The sequence below is a fragment of the Panulirus ornatus genome, chromosome 19 (genome assembly GCF_036320965.1).
Source record: "Panulirus ornatus isolate Po-2019 chromosome 19, ASM3632096v1, whole genome shotgun sequence".
Classification (NCBI taxonomy): domain Eukaryota; kingdom Metazoa; phylum Arthropoda; class Malacostraca; order Decapoda; family Palinuridae; genus Panulirus; species Panulirus ornatus.
The window spans coordinates 55,987,268-56,009,051 of record NC_092242.1 but is presented as its reverse complement, the minus strand read 5'-3'; the positions used below and the strand labels follow the sequence as shown (position 1 = coordinate 56,009,051).

Below are 21,784 nucleotides of genomic sequence, written 5' to 3'. Positions count from 1 at the left end.
GACTTCCTCCATCACTACCATGTACATGGTTGTTTGTGGTTATGTGTTAGGCTTCCTCCATCACTACCATGTACATGGTTGTTTGTGGTTATGTGTTAGGCTTCCTCCATCACTACCATGTACATGGTTGTTTGTGGTTATGTGTTAGGCTTCTTACATCACTACATGTACATGGTTGTTTGTGGTTATGTGTTAGGCTTCCTCCATCACTACCATGTACATGTTGTTTGTGGTTATGTGTTAGGCTTCTTACATCACTACATGTACATGGTTGTTTGTGGTTATGTGTTGGACTTCCTCCATCACTACCATGTACATGTTGTTTGTGGTTATGTGTTAGGCTTCTTACATCACTACCATGTACATGTTGTTTGTGGTTATGTGTTAGGCTTCTTACATCACTACATGTACATGGTTGTTTGTAGAACAACCAGATCCCTCACAGGTAAGGAAGCTTGGGTATCTAATGCTTTATATGTGGAGTGCTAAGCTAGCTAAGAGAGAGAGAGAGAGAGAGAGAGAGAGAGAGAGAGAGAGAGAGAGAGAGAGAGAGAGAGAGAGAGAGAGAGAGAGAGACGAGAGGCGATTGTGGTATTATATTCAGTCATGGAGAAACAGAGAGGTATTTGCTGTAATTCCTGTATGCAAGCGATGCTTTGGTAACTACAGAATCAAAAGTAGAGATGGACGGAATGGGAGGCTGTTTGGACACAGGAAGAGGTTCTTAAAAGTGAATGCAAATCATGAGTCGTCTTGAGTTTTCGACAAGTGTGAGAGATGGGAAAGATTACCATGGGTGTTGAAGAACTGAGAGTGTAGATGAATTCAAAGACTTGTGGCCCACGTGTGTGTAGGTCAGGATAAAGATGGAATAACAGCATCAGAAGTGGACGACTTGCTAGGTATAGTCCGAAATGAGGAGGATAGACAGCAGAATGAAGCTGTGGGAAATTGTGGTGTGAGGTCATAATGAAGACGCATGATGGAAAAGTTCTCGGATCACAACAGTGAAACATTCACTTATTTTCCCTCTCTTCTGATCACTCTGAACATGAAACGTTGAGATTTAACTTTAAATCTTCTATTTCCAACTTCTCGTTTTCCAATCTTATGTAGGGGTCAGCTGCTTGATGAAAATCCTTATTATTTTTATAAAAATTCTCTTTATTGTGTGATTGAGAATTGCCTCCAGTATCGCAAGATATCAGTAGGAACAAAATTATTCAGTAATTCAATTACTTCTGGTGTGTCGTGCGAGGATACGTGGAACGTGCATTGACAAGCATAACGAGGAACAGTGTAACATACGGCTGGCAACATCACAGGTGTCATACGTCTGGCAACAACAAACTTTAGGGATTATGATCTACAGTACAGTACAGCTTCAACACTGACCCTCTTCTGTATCCTCCACGGGAGTTTTTCTTATTATGATTTCACGAACTTCATTTTCTATGTTAATAATGATTACACGAACCTCATTTTTTTGTTAATTATGAACAATTCACGTCCAGGTTATGGCGGCCATCCCGGACATCAAACTGGAGGTGGTGTTCTTCCTGGAAAACTACGGCTTCTCCGTCCGGCTACCGTCCCATCTGTACTTCAACAAGACTGAAGGCTTGTGTGGTGAGTGTCGTCACTGCTCATTCTCCTGACACGCAGGTGCACCTGCTTACCCCAGTCACTCTACCGTCATGGTGTGCTGTTGTGTCTTTACTCCAGTCCCAAAACTGGCTGCATGTAACATGATGTGAAGCTTCTTGTGTGAGAACGTGTCACGGTGTTATGTTTACCTCTGCTGATGAAGATGTTTAGAGTTTGTTTACATGTGTGTGTGTGTGTGTGTGTGTGTGTGTGTGTGTGTGTGATTACGTATTTGTAACAACTTGGTTGTACTGTACGGGGAGGGAGTATAACAGCCAAGGGGCCCCATCCCTTGAGCATTTTCTAGTGTCATATAACTTCTTAAATTCATGAATGCCATCTGCTTTTTGTGCCTCACAGAGAGGGAGTTTTATACGTTTTATACTTGTGGAGACCCATCTCTTGAACAGTCTGTGTTATCATACGACCTCTTAACTTTTTCTTAGTCATTAGCATTAATCTTGTAGTCAGTCATTCTATATCATTCATCCACCATTGTAATATAACAGTATCACTTTACATCAATTTTACCAAGATTTATCCTTGATAATATGTTATGTCCATATGTACGTATGGCGAAGACCGGGTCACTCTCCACATCGTAGATTTGTTTGAAAAACTTAAGAGGTCGTGAACAGATCACTACATCACTCTTCTCTCTTCCAAGATGGAAAAAATTTAAAACCTTCAGTCTTTCCCAGTGTGTGTGTGTGTGTGTGTGTGTGTGTGTGTGTGTGTGTGTGTGTTGGTTCAAATGTTAGGCTGTTGGAATACACTTGAATGATTGAACGAGTCTCCCAGTGATGGTCATGCATTACTCATGCAGAACCACATGACGAACACTTGATCACGAACGTGTTATGTCTGCAGGTAACTGTAACCACAACGAGGAGGACGACCTGGTGGCGAAGACCTTGGGTCTGGTCGAGTCTGTGGACACGTTTGGTCGCAGCTGGTTGCTGGAGGGCGAGCCACGTACCTGCGGTGTCTTGGACAAAGACGCCCAGTTCTGCATCCCTCTTCCTCCTGATGAAGATCCTTGTCTTGAGATCATGAATGAAGACATATTTGGCAAGGTGGGTGGTACACACTTTGTCTTCCTCCCTGCCGTAATTCTCGCATGAGATGATATTCTAGAATGAGTTGGTCTGGTATAATCTTTCGGGGAATTATAACTAAAAGAAAATCTAATACTCTTGCAGGTTTTCACCCTTTGTTTTCCTGAGTAGTGTTTAATGTCATTAACCAAATCAAGACTTAAGGTAGATTGTAAGTATATGACAGGATTAGTTTGATGTTTTTCACGAGAGGTGTAACTAAAAAGGCAATATTTATGATGAAAGTCCTTATGGAAGCCAGACCGTAAAAGAAGCATGTGAAAAAGGAAACAGGGGAAGAAATGAAGAAAAAAAAAAAAAGCCTTATATAAGAGGCGGAAAAGCATATTTTTGAGAAGTGGCGGATCGTTAACATGAGACAAAAAACATGACAAGGTGGAGTTCCCGACATCACTAGTGTATGGAGAGCAACACACGTGACAACGGACGGGCCTCTCACTAGGCGTCACTAGCTAAACGTTTGACGCATTGTCCTGCCACGTATCATTTCATGGCCGAGCGTAATGCCAGCTATAAGCTGGCTACCAGGTCTCAGGAGTAAAGACAGATGTGTTGTAATATCTGTAGGAAATGAGAACCAAGAATGTAACATAGGAAAAGTGGGTCAAGGTTTGAAGTCAGCGTAGAAGTTGACAAGTTCGACTGATATAAACTTCATGTGTGTATAAGGGCCAGAGCTGTACCAGTTGTGAGGTTCTTTTATGAGGACGAATGAGTCCTTTCACAGCATAATTGGATCAGCCACTCAGATGAAAGGAAACTTTGGTGTCTGACCAGGCATGCCACTGGTGTTGCCAAGGAAAGCTAGATGCTTTCTGTGTTGATGAGTGGAACTGAAGAGGAATTGTAGAAATCTCAGTTGAACGATGAGAAACTATGTTCATGCAATAATTGGGTTTTAGACAGAATCAAACTAGCTTAACTTTGCCCGACTGGGAAATCCTATCTAAATCTGTAGTTATCGAGGAAGCTGTGACAAGACACGATAAAAATTAAGCAAGAGAAGATGCAGTGGATATCAAGAAAGTGGTGAACTAGAGAGTGAGTGAATGGAACTTACCTTCGGTAGGTTACGGTATGATAAGTTTCATTTAAGCCAGGCAGCAGCCAGTCATGCGGTCACGTACTTTTCTCACAGTTGGTTGAATTCGTTTCTTGTAACAGTGTCATCCTGTGGAGGATCCAGCCTTCTACAAGTCATCGTGTCAGATGGACGCCTGTGGCAGCCATGAGCCCCAGGAGGTAGCGTGCCGCAGTCTGGAGGCCTACGCCAGACGCTGTGCTGATCTGGACATCTGTTTAGACTGGCGTTCCGACCACCTTTGTCCGAAGTCTTGTCCTGGAGGTTGGTCTGCTAGGACGCTCAACTGCTCATTGTGTGTGTGTGTGTGTGTGTGTGTGTGTGTGTGTGTGTGTGTGTGGAATATATGTAATATCAATAATGTATAATGATCAAACTAGGTCTACAAACCGTTGCATCTCCAGTCTTAAAAAATTCCGCTACACTAAGGCATGACTGATTCTACCGTGTGTTAGGATGCCTACCATCTGATGTACGGGACTGGTTGTTGATATCATCCTCTGATCACAGTAAGGGTAGGAGTCTGTACTGATCGACTGTGTGTCGTTTCAGGTCAGGAATACCACACGTGTACCCCAGGTTGTGTTCGGACCTGTGATAACTATGAGGAGTTTGAGGAAAATCCCGACGCTTGTCCAATGTCGTCTGTTGATGGCTGCTCCTGCCCTGATGGCAAGGTTAGTCTCTCTTGTGTTCTATACCTACGTGAGGACACTAGTGTATGTACGGAACATTACTGAAGTGAATTTGGAGGATCATACTGAGTTAAATGCCCCTCGCATGAATTGAGACTTCCTATGTATGTAGCGTTCTTCATACATTATCAGGTCCTGGATCAAGGGAAGTGTGTGAACGTAAGCTACTGCAAGACTTGTGATGACGAGGGGCACCGTGTGGGTTACGTCTGGCAGACAGACAACTGCACGACCTGTGAGTGTACTGAGCAGGGTAACATCTGCAGCACCAAGACCTGTCCTGAGGAACCCATCTGTGATGAGGGATATATAGTAACTGAGGTTAGTGATGTTGCTCTACACTCCCGAAACATTGATATGACTAGGATTAATTTAGTGTTAGTTTCATGTCTTAATTTAGTGTTAGTTTCATGTCTTAGTGTTAGTTTCATGTCAGGTTCTTTGACAGCCTGTTTACGACAGACCAAGAGTAGCGTGTCCTGGTTACTGACATTTGTAGTGAGGTGTGCAAGACTTAGAGACGGAGGCATAAGTATTTTATTCACCAGTAAATTAACTGGTCTGGCGTTGATTGGTATTGACGATAACATGTGAATAGACTAGGAGGAGGAACGGTTCTGGCGTAAGACCTTGCGGTACTTCATGGTACCTGAAGAATTGTTACGAAACGACAAACTCTGTTCCGTTTTTAAAGCAGCAGCCAAACCTCCTCACCGCTGGCCCGTGAGCAGTGGAGTATTTACGCATGAGTAATGTTGTGATGAATGATGTTAATGTTTTTGAGAGATCAAGGAATACAGAGATATTCATTCGCTGGTCAAGGAGAGTTACATATCTGTAGTTAGGCCATCTGTACAGTAGCGGTCTTAATAAACTTTGATTTTTCCTAAGCCTCTTTTGGCACCGAGCGAGGAAGTGATTCCCTTAACATACTGTGTCGGCTGGTAAGGTCTTCATCTCTCAAGTACTGTATAAGAAAGTAAAGATCATTAACATACTTGCCAAGGTGTGCACTGGCATCTCCTGTCATCTAAGAGTACACAGTGAGGGATTTTCATACGTTCCCTCTATTTATAAAAGGGTCAGCTATTCTCCAAGTGGATCTGGAATTACCTTTACAGATCTGATGGTCATTTTTTAAGTATACATAATTAGTTGTCTGATGACGGGAGCTGGAGTGAGCCAGTGGAGAGGAGTGGCTCGTCAGCAGATGGAGATAATCTACTCATGGTTGCTCCGGCTTACTTACGGATCGTTCGTGTTAGCAGATATCATCTTAGGGTATTTAATGAGTCCAGTGAGGAAGTCCTTAGGATGTACAGGTAGTAGGGTCAACTTGCATTTGCCATGGTCTGTCTTCGTAGATGATCACTAGAAGCAAGTTTGTCTGGTAATAATAAACGAACCTCAATATTATGTTGCTGGTAGACTCATGTGTAACACTGGTCAGCGCTGCTGGTAGACTCACGTGTAACACTGGTGTTGCTGGTAGACTTGTATGTAACACTGGTGTTTCTGGTAGATTTCTGTGTAACACTGGTGTTGCTGGTAGACTTCTATGTCGCACTGGTGTTGCTGGTAGAACTGTCGTCAGAAACCTCCAGTTATAATATCCCTGGCTCTACGCAGGTCGCTGGTACCTGGGATGATTGTTGTGGGCCAAGGAAGAAGTGTAAGGTCAAGCCTGTGAAGGATTGTCCCAAGCCAGTGGAGCCGAAGGACGAATGTGGTTTCGGACACCGGCAGAAGTTGATCGAGGCGCCAGGCGTGTGCCCTGAGTACGCCTGTGTGTGTCTGGACCCAGATGACTGCCCGGAACTTACCATCCCTGACGACAAAGATCTCAAACCAGGTAAGGTATAGACACACACACACACACACACACACACACACCGAGAAAAGAAACGAGAACAAGTTACAGAAATTCTAAGATGAAGCTGTTCACTATAATATAGTCATCAGTGGTTCCTGACCAATCACATGGCCACAAAGACGTGTAAGTTTTTTCTTTGCCACTTGTATGAAGTTGTGTTTATCTTGCGAAGATGAAGATATCAGGAGTTATCGTTTGAGTCAGAATTCTCTTAATAAGAAATCAATGGCATATATATATATATATATATATATATATATATATATATATATATATATATATATATATATATATATATATCGAAGTGTCAAGTGCTTTCGTATAATTACATCGTCAGGACTAAGTAATGATAGAGAGCCAGAATATGATAGACCATCCGCTGCTGGGTAGGGTATGAAAGTGAATCAAGAGACGTGACGGGACTAGGGCAGAGGTCACCCTCGAGGACCTCACCTCTCTCAAGTTACAATAATGGTGCGGCGGTACTTTCCTGATGAGGGCAAGAGTGAGCAACGCGACACAGGATCACAAGATGATCAATAAGAAATGTATAAATGATTGGGATACCATCCAGAACAGAGCAGAAGGGAGTCTAATGGAATTTAAACAAAATAGGAATTGGAGCGAGTCATTCATCCAACAGTTTAGATCGAAGACGACATTTGAAGATGGACGAGTGATCTGGAATGAGAACCAGAGAACCAAGAGCATAGTTAGACGAGGCCTAGGAATACGATAGCTTCTCAACAAGAGACACACTGCTCGTGAAAATGTTTGACGTATACATGGAAAACAAAACTGAACACCTCTGTGTATGGTCACTAACCAGGTAAGTGGATACGTATGAGACAGACAGAGAGCATCACACAGAGGCACTAAGGCTGTATCAGAGAAGCACCACACAAGCCAAGTGAAGGGGCTGGAAGATATGACTGACAACCATATGCCGCTGAAGAACGTTAACCGACTGGCTGGAGGCAAGAGGAGTGTGCATCATGATGTTCGTATGACAACAAAACTAGGGATAAAGGAGAATGTTTGGAACTTTAAAGTCTCACAGCAATGAAGATATTGATTGCTTAATTCTATAAAGATTATCATGTTATATGCCAAATTATATAAGAGAACTCCACAAGAAAGCTAGGGCTGTTTGGTGTACAGCCAGTAGATGTAAGACACATACAGGTATCAGCCACAGACACACCTTCAAAGAAAACCTTATATATGGTTCATGTTAATGTCTCCAGGACAGGTGATTACTGAGCGTGACGTGAATGAGAACATAATATCAAACAGCGTGCAGCGAGGTCTGTGTATTGGCCCACCAGCATTATTTTGGTAAAGTCTCGCCGATACGACGATCTTGTTGGAAAAGACATAAAGAAATATGTATTATCAGAGTTGTGGATGGACGGAATTAGCTACATAATGGCTATAACTGTCAAGGTACACAGTACACAGGTTAACAATATACACGGTAGTAAAATACAAGATGGGGCCCCACCAGTGCAGAACTCCCTCCCGCTGCTGTACAAATGACTGATTACCCTTAAAATGTCAAACTCACCTACTCTGTCCTCTTTACGAACACACACCCTCCACCAGGGACCATGGTTAGGGGTCCTTACCTCTCGTAAGATCTCCTGAGGGTGTTGTCCTTGTCTGCTATTCCAGCCTTGGATTTGGGAGTTGAAGTTAACACAAATATTGTTCGTCCTAAATCAGTTTAACCTTTTATTTCAGGACAAGGTATAAATAAATGTATATATGTGCCAGTAACTCATGACACACTTTATGATATCAGCTTTTATTTACTTCTTTGCCAACTGGTCAAGTGCTAGTGACGTATGTTATCAGACTGCTCTGTATTGACCAGCTAATGTGATATGATCAGGCCACAACTCGTGAACAGTTCACATGTACCTTGCTTATGTTCAGTTGCTGTTCTCATCAACCTGTCAGACATTCCATGGGAAGATTGATCGCTTGAAAATGTAATGATTTAGCATATCAAAGTTGAATTGTACATTTTGATTACATCTTTGTCTATGGTATTAGTAGCAAAATGTAATGATTTAACATATCAAAGTTGAATTGTACATTTTGATTACATCTTTGTACATGATATTAGTAGGAAAATTGTACTTGTTAACTGATCCCTGTTTTGGGAGAGTATATTAGCTGTAGTGTTTAGGTGTTGTATGATGTCTGATGATAGATGTGTGCCCCAGGTGAGGAGTGGACCCTGGACGACTCCGGATGCTGCGCCAGGTACATCACACAGTGTAGTGGAGAGTGTCCCGAGGTCACCTGTCCTGAGTTCCACGTCCTGAAGGAGGAGGACCTGAAGGATGGCGAGTGCTGCCCGAAGCTCGAGTGTGGTACGTTTCCTCCTTGTGTTTCCAATCCTTCGATGACCATGATCATGTTGACGTGTGTAGTGTCTGGGGTATTCGATCTGCCAGAGAGTTTCCAAGTGAGCATCACGATTTGCGTCATTGTACTTATAGATCAGATATCAGGATGCATTGCCTAGATTCATGAGACGGAATGAGTTACGCGTAGGCAGCCTTTTGCTCCGGGTATACACGGCTCACTTGGCCCTTACACTGTATCATCTCGCGTGGACTCGGTCTTGCAAGCCTCGCCCGGACATCCTACAGTATGCGGGGATGGCTCGCACGTACCTAGGCTTGAACGTCCAAGACCTGAGCTTCCTCCACTCCCAGTGCAAAACTTGAGGTCAGATGTGAGTTCTGAACACGCCTCGTAATTGTTGGTCTTTGTTTTTTAACATTTTCTCTCTGTTTACATTAGGTAAAGTCTGAAATATGCGAAGACAGATTTATAGATGTCGAGATCAAAGTTTAAGTCTATGACACTGACCAAAGAGCTGAGACATTTTCCTAAAGTTTGATAAGAATGGAGCTGGACTTGGCATATCGGAACTGAAGAATAGGGGCTCCATTTTAGGGCTTCATATTATGCCCTCGTGTTAGGGGTCCTTATTGGGTCCAGAGTCCCATATTAGGGCTCCATATGAGGTCTCTATATTAGGTAGCCAGATTACGTTTCCTTAACTCAATATCACGCCTCCATGATCATGTAAACAGATATATGGACTGGATTTGGCTCGATCTTCATCTGAAGAGAAAAATTGGTCAGAAAATCATTTGATTTCAAAATCAGTATTTGTGAAAGGTTTGCTTAAGACATGTTACTAATGTCACCCTTAGAAAATTCAGTCAAGAAAAAATTTACTCCACAAAGCATGATGATTTTATCTTCCCCTCTCAGGAATTACATTAAGGGAAGGTTAAGATTCAATGTCTCGTACATATTTGCCGTTCCATGTTTCAGAACTGCCACCAGATGCTTGTATCTATGATCATCAGTACACTACCGATTTCTGGGGCTACGAGAAGGAAGTGGGTGACGATGATCCTCCGGTGAAAAAACTGTACAAGGTAAAGTTGTGTTGTGTTGCCAGCTGTATCATCATACCCTGGCATGTTGTCCCTGCTATACATATGTAGGACAGTAGGTGTGTCTCATGTGGTCCCTGCTATACATATGTAGGACAGTAGGTGTGTCTCATGTGGTCCCTGCTATACATATGTAGGACAGTAGGTGTGTCTCATGTGGTCCCTGCTATACATATGTAGGACAGCAGGTGTGTCTCATGTGGTCCCTGCTATACATATGTAGGACAGTAGGTGTGTCTCATGTGGTCCCTGCTATACATATGTAGGACAGCAGGTGTGTCTCATGTGGTCTCTGCTATACATATGTAGGACAGCAGGCGTGTCTCATGTGGTCTCTGCTATACATATGTAGGACAGCAGGCGTGTCTCATGTGGTCTCTGCTATACGTACTTTGGTCACCATGAATCAGACGATACTGGTTCAGTAAATACAATGAGTAATATATCTTCGTTTATATCTTAGTTTTATTTGCTTTCAACTTTCAGAAATGATTGATATACATGTATTTGTTTGCTCGTATTTACATTAAAGGTTTGACCATCATTCTCGAGAGGTTTTCATCTGTATTAGCGATAATCAGGTGCACAGTACATACGTAGACAGACCATCCGTACACTTGGGGATGACAGTGTTACTTTCTGTGTCCAGGTGGGCACGAGCTGGGAGGATGGCCAGTGCCTCAAGTGTAAGTGTTCACAACAAAGTGAGGGTAAACCCCGCCACCAGTGCACAGAGCAGAGCTGCCCGACCCTCGACTCGCACCTTGACCGAGGGGAGTACCAGCTGGAGAGTGTGGAGTCCCCGAGTGAGTGCTGCCCCAAGATCGTTAGAACTGCTTGCATCGACGACTACGAGGTGATCAAGGTCAGTACTCCACGCTGGTTGGTGAGGGCACAAGTGAGGGAGGGAGGGATGGTCCACGTTTAAACCATGGTGGGTCAGTTTTGTGATGGTTTACACCTCGATGCTGCTATACAAGGGTTTGTCTCATACGTTCTGGCTATCTATCTTCATTGTATAATGATATATATATATATATATATATATATATATATATATATATATATATATATATAGTGTCTATAGTTTTCATAATTCATGGGTAATTTCATGTGGAAAACAAACATTCTTTCAGGTCGGGGAAACCTATGATGACCCTATCAATGGTTGTCGTAGTGTGGAGTGCGTCAAGACATCAGAAGGCAGGGTCGAGAAAGTGGAGAAGATCTTCTCGTGTGACGAGACTTGTCCTGCGGGCTGGGAGTACGAGCCATCACCTCTCTACCCGCAGCAGTGCTGTGGCAACTGTGTCCAGGTAGGGAACATTGTGGTCTGCTCTGGTCATAACGGTATGGATGGTTGTGCCAGCACGCTGGCGGAACGTGTTTGGAAATCCATAGATGTCTTGAATATGGGGAAAACCTCACGAAGGAACATTTTAGAATCAAGCCATGTTGAAATGATCGTTACAACTGTTATGTTCGTGATAGACGTGTGTGTGTGTGTGTTTGTGGGTGTGTGTCTGTCTGTGTGTCTGTGTCTGTGTGTATTGTTGTAGGCCGAGTCACGTAAACAAAAGAGCAGCAGATGAAAGATTTGGGAGTAGGTGTTGTAATGCTGGTGTCAAACAGACACAGCGATGAAACAGAGTACAGACGGAGATGTTCAGCAGAATATTAGGTAAAATTAAGTTATACGCTACAGACAGACTTCATTGCAGATAGACTTCAATGCAGATAGACTTAAAGAAAGAAGCCATGGAAAGATTATGAATACTGTGGTGACATCAGACAAGGGTTGACCCAGGCAAGTGTGAGTGGATAAAAAAAAAAAACGTCGAAGGTTAAGGAAGCCACGTGAAAATAAAAAGCTTCTATGTCAAAATCCATCGAAAATATATATATATTTTTGAGTCAATTAATGAATGGTGTGATAAGACCTTTCATCATGAAGCATAGAAAAGAAAGTGAGATGTTTTATTGCATAAAAAAAGCAGTATTGAGTTTTAGTGTAATGTAGTGTATCACCTACTGCCTTCTGCAGGGGCACACGATGGTAGTATTATACCTTCCCTCTGCCCGGGGACGACCGTAAGTATCTTGTACATCACAACTCCTCATAGAGGTTCAGAACCTCTCATTTAGACCTTACTAAAAGGTCTGACACTAAGTGAACGTTCGAGGACAGTGTGGTAGATGTTAAGGTCAACCTCTTTGAGTTACTGTCTCCTCCTGCCATCACGACACGTATGACTCATGGTGATGGTGTTCTGCCTCAGGTTGCCTGCGTGGTGGAGGACCAGGTCAAGACTGTGGGAGAGACGTGGGTGTCGGATGACCTCTGTACCACCTACACCTGCTCCAGGGACACACGTGTAAGTTACCTCTCTATGGTGTCATCACACACACACTGGGGTGTATCATGAGTCTGCCACAAGGGGGGAAGGTACTGCTCACTCTTGGTGGTTGTGTATCATGACCCCCCTGCATCATCCCTGTTGCGTCATGCCTCTTGGATCATAGCAACATGCTTATTGCATCATATCTGCTGTATCATACCTGTTGTATTATATCTGCTGTATTATGCCTGTTGTATCATGCCTGTTGCATCATATCCTGCCTGTTACGTCATAGGTTCTTTGATATATATATATATATATATATATATATATATATATATATATATATATATATACATATATATATATATATATATATATATATATATATATATATATATATATATATATGAAAGTTGTTATACTGAAATGTTTACACAAAATCATATGATATTACTATACTATAAACGTATATCTGAATGTGTCTGTCTTGTCTGTCTACGTCCAGGACCAGATCCAAATCCAGGCTGCAGAGGTCCAGTGTTCGAAGCCAAGTGAGGAGGAGCTGACGCAGTATCTGTACGAGGATATCCCTGGCCAGTGTTGCTCCATCTACACCCGCGTCGCTTGCCTCCTGGACGGCATTGCCATCTCGGTAGGTCGTGTGATCTCTTACCTCCACCTGACCCAGCTTAGGACATGTAGGACACCATCGGTCATATTGGTCTCCGATGCTGTGAACGGATGTGGTCGTAAACATTATCATGACGAACGTAGACTACGTTGTCACGACCCGTAGGAACATTGTGGCTGACATAGACATCTAAATGCTGACCAGATTCTGTTCTGTTGTGTTTATTATACCTGGCAGATAGTGGAGCTCATCCCATGTGTGGCACGAGAGTTAAGTTTCATTCCGGTTTTCAGCGAGTGGACTGCTTTGTGGTAGGTGGTTTCGGGTAGATGAAAGAACCTTCGAGATATATTGGTAGGTTTCCAGAACACTTCATGACACTGGGTGCGGCCATGGACGTGGCTATTCCCCTCTCTACACTCAACCATTTGACATACACACGACTGTCTGACGATGGTGTACTCAGAGGAGTCGCCTGGATATGACCCAGTGGTCTGGTTTGAATTCCTTTGTATTAATGTTTGGGATCACACCTGGTGCGGGGGGACCACACCTGGTGCAGGGGGATCACACCTGGTGCAGGGGGACCACACCTGGTGCAGGGGGACCACACCTGGTGCAGGGGGACCACACCTGTAATAACAGGTCAGCATCTGTTTCGCTCCATCTGATCAGTGGGCCAAGGTGACGAGTGTACTGCCGGGCGTCAGCACATCACAAGGTACTGCAGTGTACATTCGACCACTGGTAGGCCATGGCATCATCATGGCAGTGTTGTGTTTACTTCGTCACTGTACTGGACTCCATATCAACATTTTGTTCATGTTCTTTATTACTTCATTCCATCCAGTCGTCTTTTATGACTTTTCTCAGTCCGTTGCTTGACTCCTGCCTCCTCTGTGGACGTACACTTGCTCCCACATCACTCATGGTTTTCAGTCTCTTTTCTCAGTAGAGTAGTAGAGCAACACGCTTAGGGCGATGCATATGTCTCTCTGCCACATGAAGGTGTTCAGATGGCGCGGATGTACCAGCCAAGATTACCCGAGTGTCGCGGTGCAGAACATGGCCCAATGTTATGAACTTGTTGAAGACGATGATGGACATCAACATGACTGTATTAAGAGTGAAAGACCATTGTATCTAAAGTGTCCTACATGTCCGAGGCATCAGTACAGCTGCTCATGAACTCAAGAAGAGCACTTGTCTAAAATGCGAGACTCATGACCGATCTAAGGATTGTTATGACTGACTTCTGTAAACATCTTCACTTTTGGGGGAGGGAACTGTGCACACTGCCTCTCTCCCTCACACACTATGAGAAATCACGTTGACGATTGATAGATTCTACAGGACCTATTTGTACCGAGACGTCCTGGTGTCGGGTGGTGAGGGCATGTGATCGTCACCTGTGTTGCTTCTCCTCCCGCCACAGATCGGGGAGAGCGTGCAGGATCCTCAGGACAAGTGTTCGACCATCAGCTGCGAGGCTGGACCTGATGGCAACGTCACACGCCGCGAAAGGGAGACGACCTGCGACCTCAAGTGTGAATTAGGTTCAACATACATACAGCCAGCAGCCTTCAGGTACCTCCACACATGTGTACCTTCAGGTACCTCCCCACACATGTGTACCTTCAGGTACCTCCCCACACATGTGTACCTTCAGGTACCTCCCCACACATGTGTACCTTCAGGTACACTACCCACACATGTGTACCTTCAGGTACCTCCTCACACATGTGTACCTTCAGGTACCTCCTCACACATGTGTACCTTCAGGTACCTCCTCACACATGTGTACCTTCAGGTACACTCCCCACACATGTGTACCTTCAGGTACCTCCCCACACATGTGTACCTTCAGGTACACTCCCCACACATGTGTACCTTCAGGTACCTCCCCACACATGTGTACCTTCAGGTACCTCCCCACACATGTGTACCTTCAGGTACCTCCCCACACATGTGTACCTTCAGGTACCTCCCCACACATGTGTACCTTCAGGTACACCCCACACATGTGTACCTTCAGGTACCTCCCCACACTTATGTACCTTCAGGTACCTCCCCACACATGAGCAAAAATGGGTATGTTTGAAGGAATAGTGGTTCCAACAATGTTATATGTTGCGAGGCGTGGCTTATAGATAGAGTTGTGCGGATGAGGGTGGATGTATTGGAAGTGAAATGTTTGAGTGTGAGGTGGTTTGATTCTGAGGTGTACCGTATATCCTGAGGTGTAAGGTACCTTCCAAGGTGTACGATACACCCTGAAGTTTACGATACACCCTGAGGTTTACGGTACACCCTGAGGTTTACGGTACACCCTGAGGTTTACGGTACACCCTGAGGTTTACGGTACACCCTGAGGTTTACGGTACACCCTGAGGTGTACGGTACACCCTGAGGTGTACGGTACACCCTGAGGTGTACCGTACAAACTACTGGTAAACGTCAGGTTAAACCTACTTACAGTGTACTAAAGTCCACTATGATAGTTGACGCCTCACAACATCGCTACATTATACAAACTGATGCTAAGTCGTAGCCATTGATCAATGTGTGTTTTCTCTTTCTTTTTCTTCCTTCAGCAATGAATGCTGTGGCAGATGCGTCAAGACTCACTGTGTGGACGATGGCAACGTCTACAACATAGGTGAACGGTGGGAGAGTGAGGGAGACATATGTTACGAGTACAGTTGTGAGACACGGGACGACATCCTGGCCACCGTTGCCGTGAAGAAGGAGTGTCCTTACTTCGACCCCGAGTGCCCAGAGGAGGAGATATACATGGACGAGCTGGGTTGCTGCAAGCTGTGTAACATCACAAGACAACCTAAGAGTAAGTCGCTAATGTCCTCATCATTACGGCTACCGCAGAGAACCTGTTAAGATGTTCGAGAGTATAAGTTTGATTAATTATGTCGTCCTATTAGTGTGCGATCCGCATCGCCGTCGTAGCTGTCATGTAGACAACACAAATGCACTGTACGTACACATACACGAACTGAAGGTTGAGGTGGCAGTGGGGAACTGACAGTTCAAGTATGTTGTTCAGTTGAGCAAACTTATCATAAAGGAGGGAAGGCACCAAGTGAGGCAGGAGGAGGGAGGAGCCCCCGCCACTACAGCAGAGATGCTAGGCAACGTTAAGGGACGGACGTGTCACACTACCAGGAATGTATAGGGACGTAGATGGACGAGTGGTAGTGCATCGTAAAGGTTGGGCATTGAAGGATCGAATTCAAGGGAAACGCACCTGATCTCACTGGTGATCTGGTCAGTGCAATATACGATAGCAAGGAGGAAGAGACGACCTTAAGTCTCAGGAGGTAGTCGAGGATGACTCATTCAAGCCACTCACTCATGCTGGGAAGCGTTACTGTTGGAGAGAAATGCTTCGTGTTGTTAGTCATACATGATCCACGAGAGAAGCTTAACGAAGCAAAACAAATATACAGTTATAAGAAAATGACGACAGTGAGGTACAGGAGGAAGGTGGAGGGAGACGGTCGAGTGGTTCAGGATGTAGACGGAACTCCAGTTGAGTCATAGGTTATTTCCTCACCTTCCCTCCTGCTTGTGGATCCCCTCACTTCTGATCATTCGTGGGACCGTCCTCCGTCTGGTTCCGGTGTTGTGTGTGTGTGTGTAGCGAGTGGCCTCACATTTGACAATGTCTTTCTTAAGGGATGATTACGAATGATGTTTACATCATGTGAGAGTATCATTCTAACTCTGCTTTAAAAGAATTACCCATCATGGATTCATGATGTCAAGTTTTTTTTTTCTTCTACCTGATAAGAAAGAGTTTTTGAAAAGGAAATTCTGCAGTCATCATTAATTTATCCAGGTATGATGCTGGATATTTCTAACCTCCTCGGTGCTCATAATTACAGAGCTGAAATGTTGGGATGGGAACTTGTTTTCATTTTTCAGTGTTTCACATTGAACGCCCGTCCTTACTTGACTATACGTGCTCTTATTTGCCATGCAGATGTCTAATTTCTTCTTGATTCTAAAATGTACCATGTTTTCCAGGAGACTGCAAGCCGAAGGTCATGCCTCCCCAAGACACTGTTGGAATATTCAGGATAACTACCCGCCATGTGGGAACCTGCAAAAATCATGATCCAGTCATGGACTTTAAGCAATGTTCTGGTCACTGCGACTCCTACACTCTGTTCAAGGGTCAAGGTAAGAAGTCTAGTGGTTCATGGTGCCAGTGTTCCAGGAGCAGTGTAAGGTCTAGTGGTCTAGTGTTCCAGGAGCAGTGTAAGGTCTAGTGGTCTAGTGTTCCAGGAGCAGTGTAAGGTCTAGTGGTCTAGTGTTCCAGGAGCAGTGTAAGGTCTAGTGGTCTAGTGTTCCAGGGCCAAAGTAAGAAGTCTAGTGGTTCATGGTGCCAGTGTTCTCGGAGCAGTGTAAGAGGTTTAGTGGTCTAGTGTTCCAGGGCCAAGGTAAGGAGTCCTAGAGGTTCATGGTGCCAGTGTTCCAGGAGCAAAGTAAGGGGTCTAGTGGCCCATGGTGCCAGTCGTAGATACCTTGAGATGTACTGGAAACCTAATATTGCTGGTAATGTTCAGTAGTGTTGGAAAGACGAGAATTAATTGGGATACTTGGAACGCTGGAAATTTGGAATTGGGAGAAGAGTAATTGAAGAAGTGGAGTCGCGTTAGGGACATGGTGAAGTGTACGAAGTGTGTCAGGAAACTGGAGGTGTCCTGGATTGCTGTGTAGCTCGGCTGTAAACATACCTAAGGTGGATGATACCTGGGAGATTGTGCAGGACGAGAGATACTTCAGAGGTACTTAGTACAACTGAGTCACCGGTGTGTTGAAGTGGGAGATGAGGTGAAGAGATGACGGAAACATACAAGTCAATCCGGCAGGCCTGATGAACAATGTGTTGAAGAACTGTTGAGAAAGTGTGAACAGTTGAAGACGTAAAAGTGCCGAACTACCACCACACCAACGTTGAACCGTTCAACTTTTGAACTGTGGAAGGAATGTTGAAGTCTGTTGCAGATTAAGAATTTCATCTTACTTTCTCATCTCGTTACAAGTGATGATTACCTTGCCAGAAGCTATATACACCGGCATTCTTCAGACATACTTCAATTTGTAGAGTTTTCGTTGCACTGAATCCTCAGTCGAGTATTGTTTTGAGGTACTTTAGATGAAAAAGTAATTTTGTAAACAAACTCCATAAATTCCACCTCTGCAAGAGCCTTCGAAATTGCCAGGACCGTAAGTGACGTAGGCTAAACCGTTGCAGTTTTTATGACATCCACTTTTATGTGTAACGTTAGCATCTCCTGCCTACCTGGTGTGAATGGTACGTACTACATGATCATGAATACTTTTCTATATATAAGAATTCATGACATGTTTAAAGGCTGAGCCACATGCAAGAACAGCTCTTGATAAAACCAACGCCCAGAATTTTTCTTCGATCACCAAATCAGTTCCGACTGACAGGTGTTTTGAGTGCCCGGATGTGGGTGGTAGTGACGTGCCGTATGACGTCACTCGAGTGGACAACCTGGTACACAACCTAACGTATATCGAGAATATAGCTACGTCAGACGTTGTTCACTCTAGTATACTGAACGTAATTTGTTATGTATGACTCAGATTCAACCTATCTAAAGCGGAGTTCTGTGGCAGAAGATAAAAACAGATACGTATTGTAACAACACACTGGGTAGATCTCTTTGTAAGTTTGTGTGAAATGAAAGGAATCTGTTGAACTCTTTCGTACTTTAATGACATTAGTTTGGGATCCTAACCCAGAGAAGCGGATTACGTCCGGGTCTCATTAGTATCAGAGAACTTTAAAAGGTTGTAAAAGCTCCACTGAACTTGTTGACCCGTCTGTTCTGGAAGGCTTAGCTACCTCTGTTTGTAGGTACGATAATAAGTGGTGTTTTCATACACATAAACATACTGACTTCCAGTAAGTTTCTTATCATAGGGATGAATTATGTCGCATTTGTGTGATGGTCAAGTTTTCCTTCTCTTCATGGTGTTATCTTCTGTGTGTATGGCATTGTCTGCTGTCTATTTTACTACGTTTAGTGACACTGTGAATTGTGAGCTTTAAATGATGTAAAGAGTGACTACACCAATGACTGGTTGGCAAGGAAGCTGTTGTATATAAACAAAAGAGGACAGAGATTGACCATATGTTCCCCAGGGGTATTGTTGTTGGACAGTGTTGATGGGAGTTGGGTTAATCATTTGGTTTCTACTCGGTGATGCATACCAGCCACACAGTTAGCATCAAGATTCTTACGATCCTCTTTTACGAATCAGGCTTTTATCGTTGGTGCTTCTTCCTGCAGGACGACAAGCGACGCACGTATCCACCTGTTACTGTTGTAAGCCGTCGAAGTATGAGAACATCCGAGTGCAGCTGAGATGCGACACGGGCGTGTCCTTCACCCCTGTGTATAAGAACATACAGGAGTGTGAGTGTCTGAGCTGTGGTGATGACTTGACCAGTTACATGGGCGATGAACCCATCATGGATGACACCGACTTCTTCTCCTTCATCGACGAACCTTTTCACCAGTAACTATTAAAAACACACGAGAAAAAAATATATAAACACAAAAATTTTCTTTTTTACATGTTGATCGTCTGTGTTCATTACCATGTACTGTGCGAGTGTATGAACAGCTTACCTGTGATATTGACTACGATCATAACCCCCCAACCCCAACCACCTGTTGACGACTGCTGCCTGATCATGGACAACGCCTCGGTCCCTGACACGTCATCGGAAGCTTTAAGCAGTGATGCATATCTCGTGTAATAATAATTTATTATCAGTCAGTGGTATGGTACCTGTTAGGAGGCCACCAACTGTAGCTGTGAGTACAGAGATCTAGCGAAGCTAAAAGTGTCTTGATGATGGTAAAGGGACTGTTTCGTCTCGTGGATTTTGACGATGACTGAGCTCCGTGGACCTGCCCTCACCTTGTACATACCTACATTTACCCATAAACTTTGCAAGCAATAAAAATACCAAAAAAATGCATGAGCATTGACAAAAAGTACAAAAAATATTCCAACACAGATTGTGTTAATGTTATCAATAAAAGGAACACCATTGACGATGTATTCATTATCCAGATCACATATATGAGTTCATCGAGAACATTGGCTAAGGAAGATCCTTAATTGATGAGTGTCTGTGTATCCTTAACCTTACAGGGTAAGAAGAGATTGCTAGTGGTCACTAGGTGAATGCCTCCGTACAGCATTTCCCTGTAACATCAAGTGGTTAAATGTGTGTACATACACACACCTCATTCGGTGGGACCATATATGTGAATACCTATTGTACTGTATGGGGAGAGAGTTTTACACTCACAGAGCCCCCATCTCTTGAACATTCTCCACTGTCATACCACTTGTTAACTTCATGCATGCTGTCTTCATGAACCAAGTCCTCAGTCACTACTCCAGTCATCCACCTCTCGTAATATAAAAGTGCGGTAGTTCTAGATTGATTATGTGGTCAAGAGTTAAAGGTTAAGATCGCAAGTATGGTGGTACGTACATACGTGGGTGAGACACAAGCAAAGGTGCTGGACAGACCTCGCAACTAGGCACCTGACTGGAGTCACCCTGCATCTCCTGGGAGGCGAGTTCTACCAAGGCAGTTTGTGCTGGTAAACGTCGTTCATTTCGTCTTTGTTCTCATACGAAAAAGAAAGTCTCCTTTTTCGAGTGACCATCTTAAAGTTGGCCTTTTTTTCTTACCTAAGGTTGCTTTATGCTCTGTACAGAGAAACCCTATGAATCATACACAACGTTGCTAATGCATAATGTGTACCGCCCACCATGTCTGTGATAACTCCTCTTCCACTTCTGTTCAAGCTACAGTGGATTCAAGAGTCCTCTTTGTTCAGCTTTTCTGCCATCACCTCTCGTCAGCCACCCCTCTCCCTCTGCTGCCTTCTACAGGCATTATTTCGGCCACTGTTCTTGTGAGTGGTTGCATGTGTACCGGCCTCTGATACCAAGACCCCCCCCAGCATGCGATTGTCTGCTTCTTTCACTAATGTCTGTGTGGAGTGGCGGGAGATTAGTCGTTATGATACCTTCTCTCATCGCAGAATGATAATAAAGTTCCCTCGCTTCCTGTATCTTCCTCTCTTCTTATCATCTTTGAACTTTCGAGAGTCTATATCAACAAACTCCCTGAGGAGCTTGAACTTGATGCCTATGGTGGTAGTCTCTGGTCGGTCGAGGAGGACCTGGGACGAAGAACGTAAGGGTAGTGGCAGGTGGGGGGCAAAGCCAGTGTTTTCCACTAGATATTCCTGGAGAGAATATCTTACATACAGGTTATCTCATCTTTCAGTCAACATGGCCTCGACTAGTGCTACACCTCCTCAACAAAGCTCTGAGGCCACTGTCCCTCACTGTCTTTGGTCGCGGCTGAGGCTAGTGTGTGGAATTCGACGCGAATCGTTCAAGGTAAAGGCCGCGCATCAGTGTAGAAAACATCTGATGATGGGCAACTGTTATCACTGAAAAGGGAAGTCACTGTCAGGGTCTCTGCCTTACCCTAGCACTAGTGTACACTGTACACTCGGGTATTGCTTTTATGGATAATCGTTTACTGGCGTTCACTCTTGTTCCAGCCGCAGCTGTGGTTGTTAGGATTAAAGACGAACAACAGCTTACGATCGTTAAGATAGGGTAGATATTATATATCCAAACAAATTACGAAAACAGACTCTCGAGTGTACGCTGGACTCAGAAACTATATAGACCGCTGTGATTCTGGGTAGATACCGTAACTTGCTCGTCAAATATACATTTCTACGTCTGGAGAAAACCTGGACGAATCTGGATAAAAGAGGATGTAAGCTACCTCAGCAATCAACGTGGCA

General features: G+C 44.1%; 2 protein-coding genes across 2 annotated transcripts in view; both read left to right on the top strand.

The window, feature by feature from the left end:
• LOC139755520 (uncharacterized) overlaps positions 1-19,991 on the top strand; it is a 135,742-nt gene extending 115,751 nt beyond the window's left edge. The window contains exons 82-98 of the mRNA XM_071673908.1: positions 389-445; positions 1,515-1,629; positions 2,518-2,723; positions 3,930-4,110; positions 4,399-4,523; positions 4,674-4,862; positions 6,171-6,393; positions 8,646-8,795; positions 9,775-9,881; positions 10,549-10,764; positions 11,036-11,215; positions 12,179-12,274; positions 12,747-12,893; positions 14,308-14,459; positions 15,467-15,717; positions 16,917-17,072; positions 19,220-19,991. Coding sequence (XP_071530009.1) covers positions 389-425 — 37 coding nt within the window. The 3' untranslated portion in view covers positions 426-445; positions 1,515-1,629; positions 2,518-2,723; ... (12 more) ...; positions 16,917-17,072; positions 19,220-19,991. The remainder of the gene's footprint in view (positions 1-388; positions 446-1,514; positions 1,630-2,517; positions 2,724-3,929; positions 4,111-4,398; positions 4,524-4,673; positions 4,863-6,170; positions 6,394-8,645; positions 8,796-9,774; positions 9,882-10,548; positions 10,765-11,035; positions 11,216-12,178; positions 12,275-12,746; positions 12,894-14,307; positions 14,460-15,466; positions 15,718-16,916; positions 17,073-19,219) is intronic.
• LOC139755705 (integumentary mucin B.1-like) lies at positions 14,669-19,452 on the top strand. The gene is made up of 4 exons (XM_071674350.1): positions 14,669-14,682; positions 15,467-15,717; positions 16,917-17,072; positions 19,220-19,452. The coding sequence occupies exons 1-4, from the start codon at positions 14,669-14,671 to the stop codon at positions 19,450-19,452; spliced, it is 654 nt and encodes a 217-aa protein (XP_071530451.1).
• Positions 19,992-21,784: the final 1,793 nt, after the last annotated feature.

Excerpts from the sequence above, each read along its gene's own strand:
- LOC139755705 (XM_071674350.1), top strand. Across the intron at positions 15,718-16,916 it reads CATCACAAGACAACCTAAGA|GAGACTGCAAGCCGAAGGTC; the intron begins GTAAGTCGCTAA and ends CATGTTTTCCAG. Across the intron at positions 17,073-19,219 it reads CACTCTGTTCAAGGGTCAAG|GACGACAAGCGACGCACGTA; the intron begins GTAAGAAGTCTA and ends TTCTTCCTGCAG.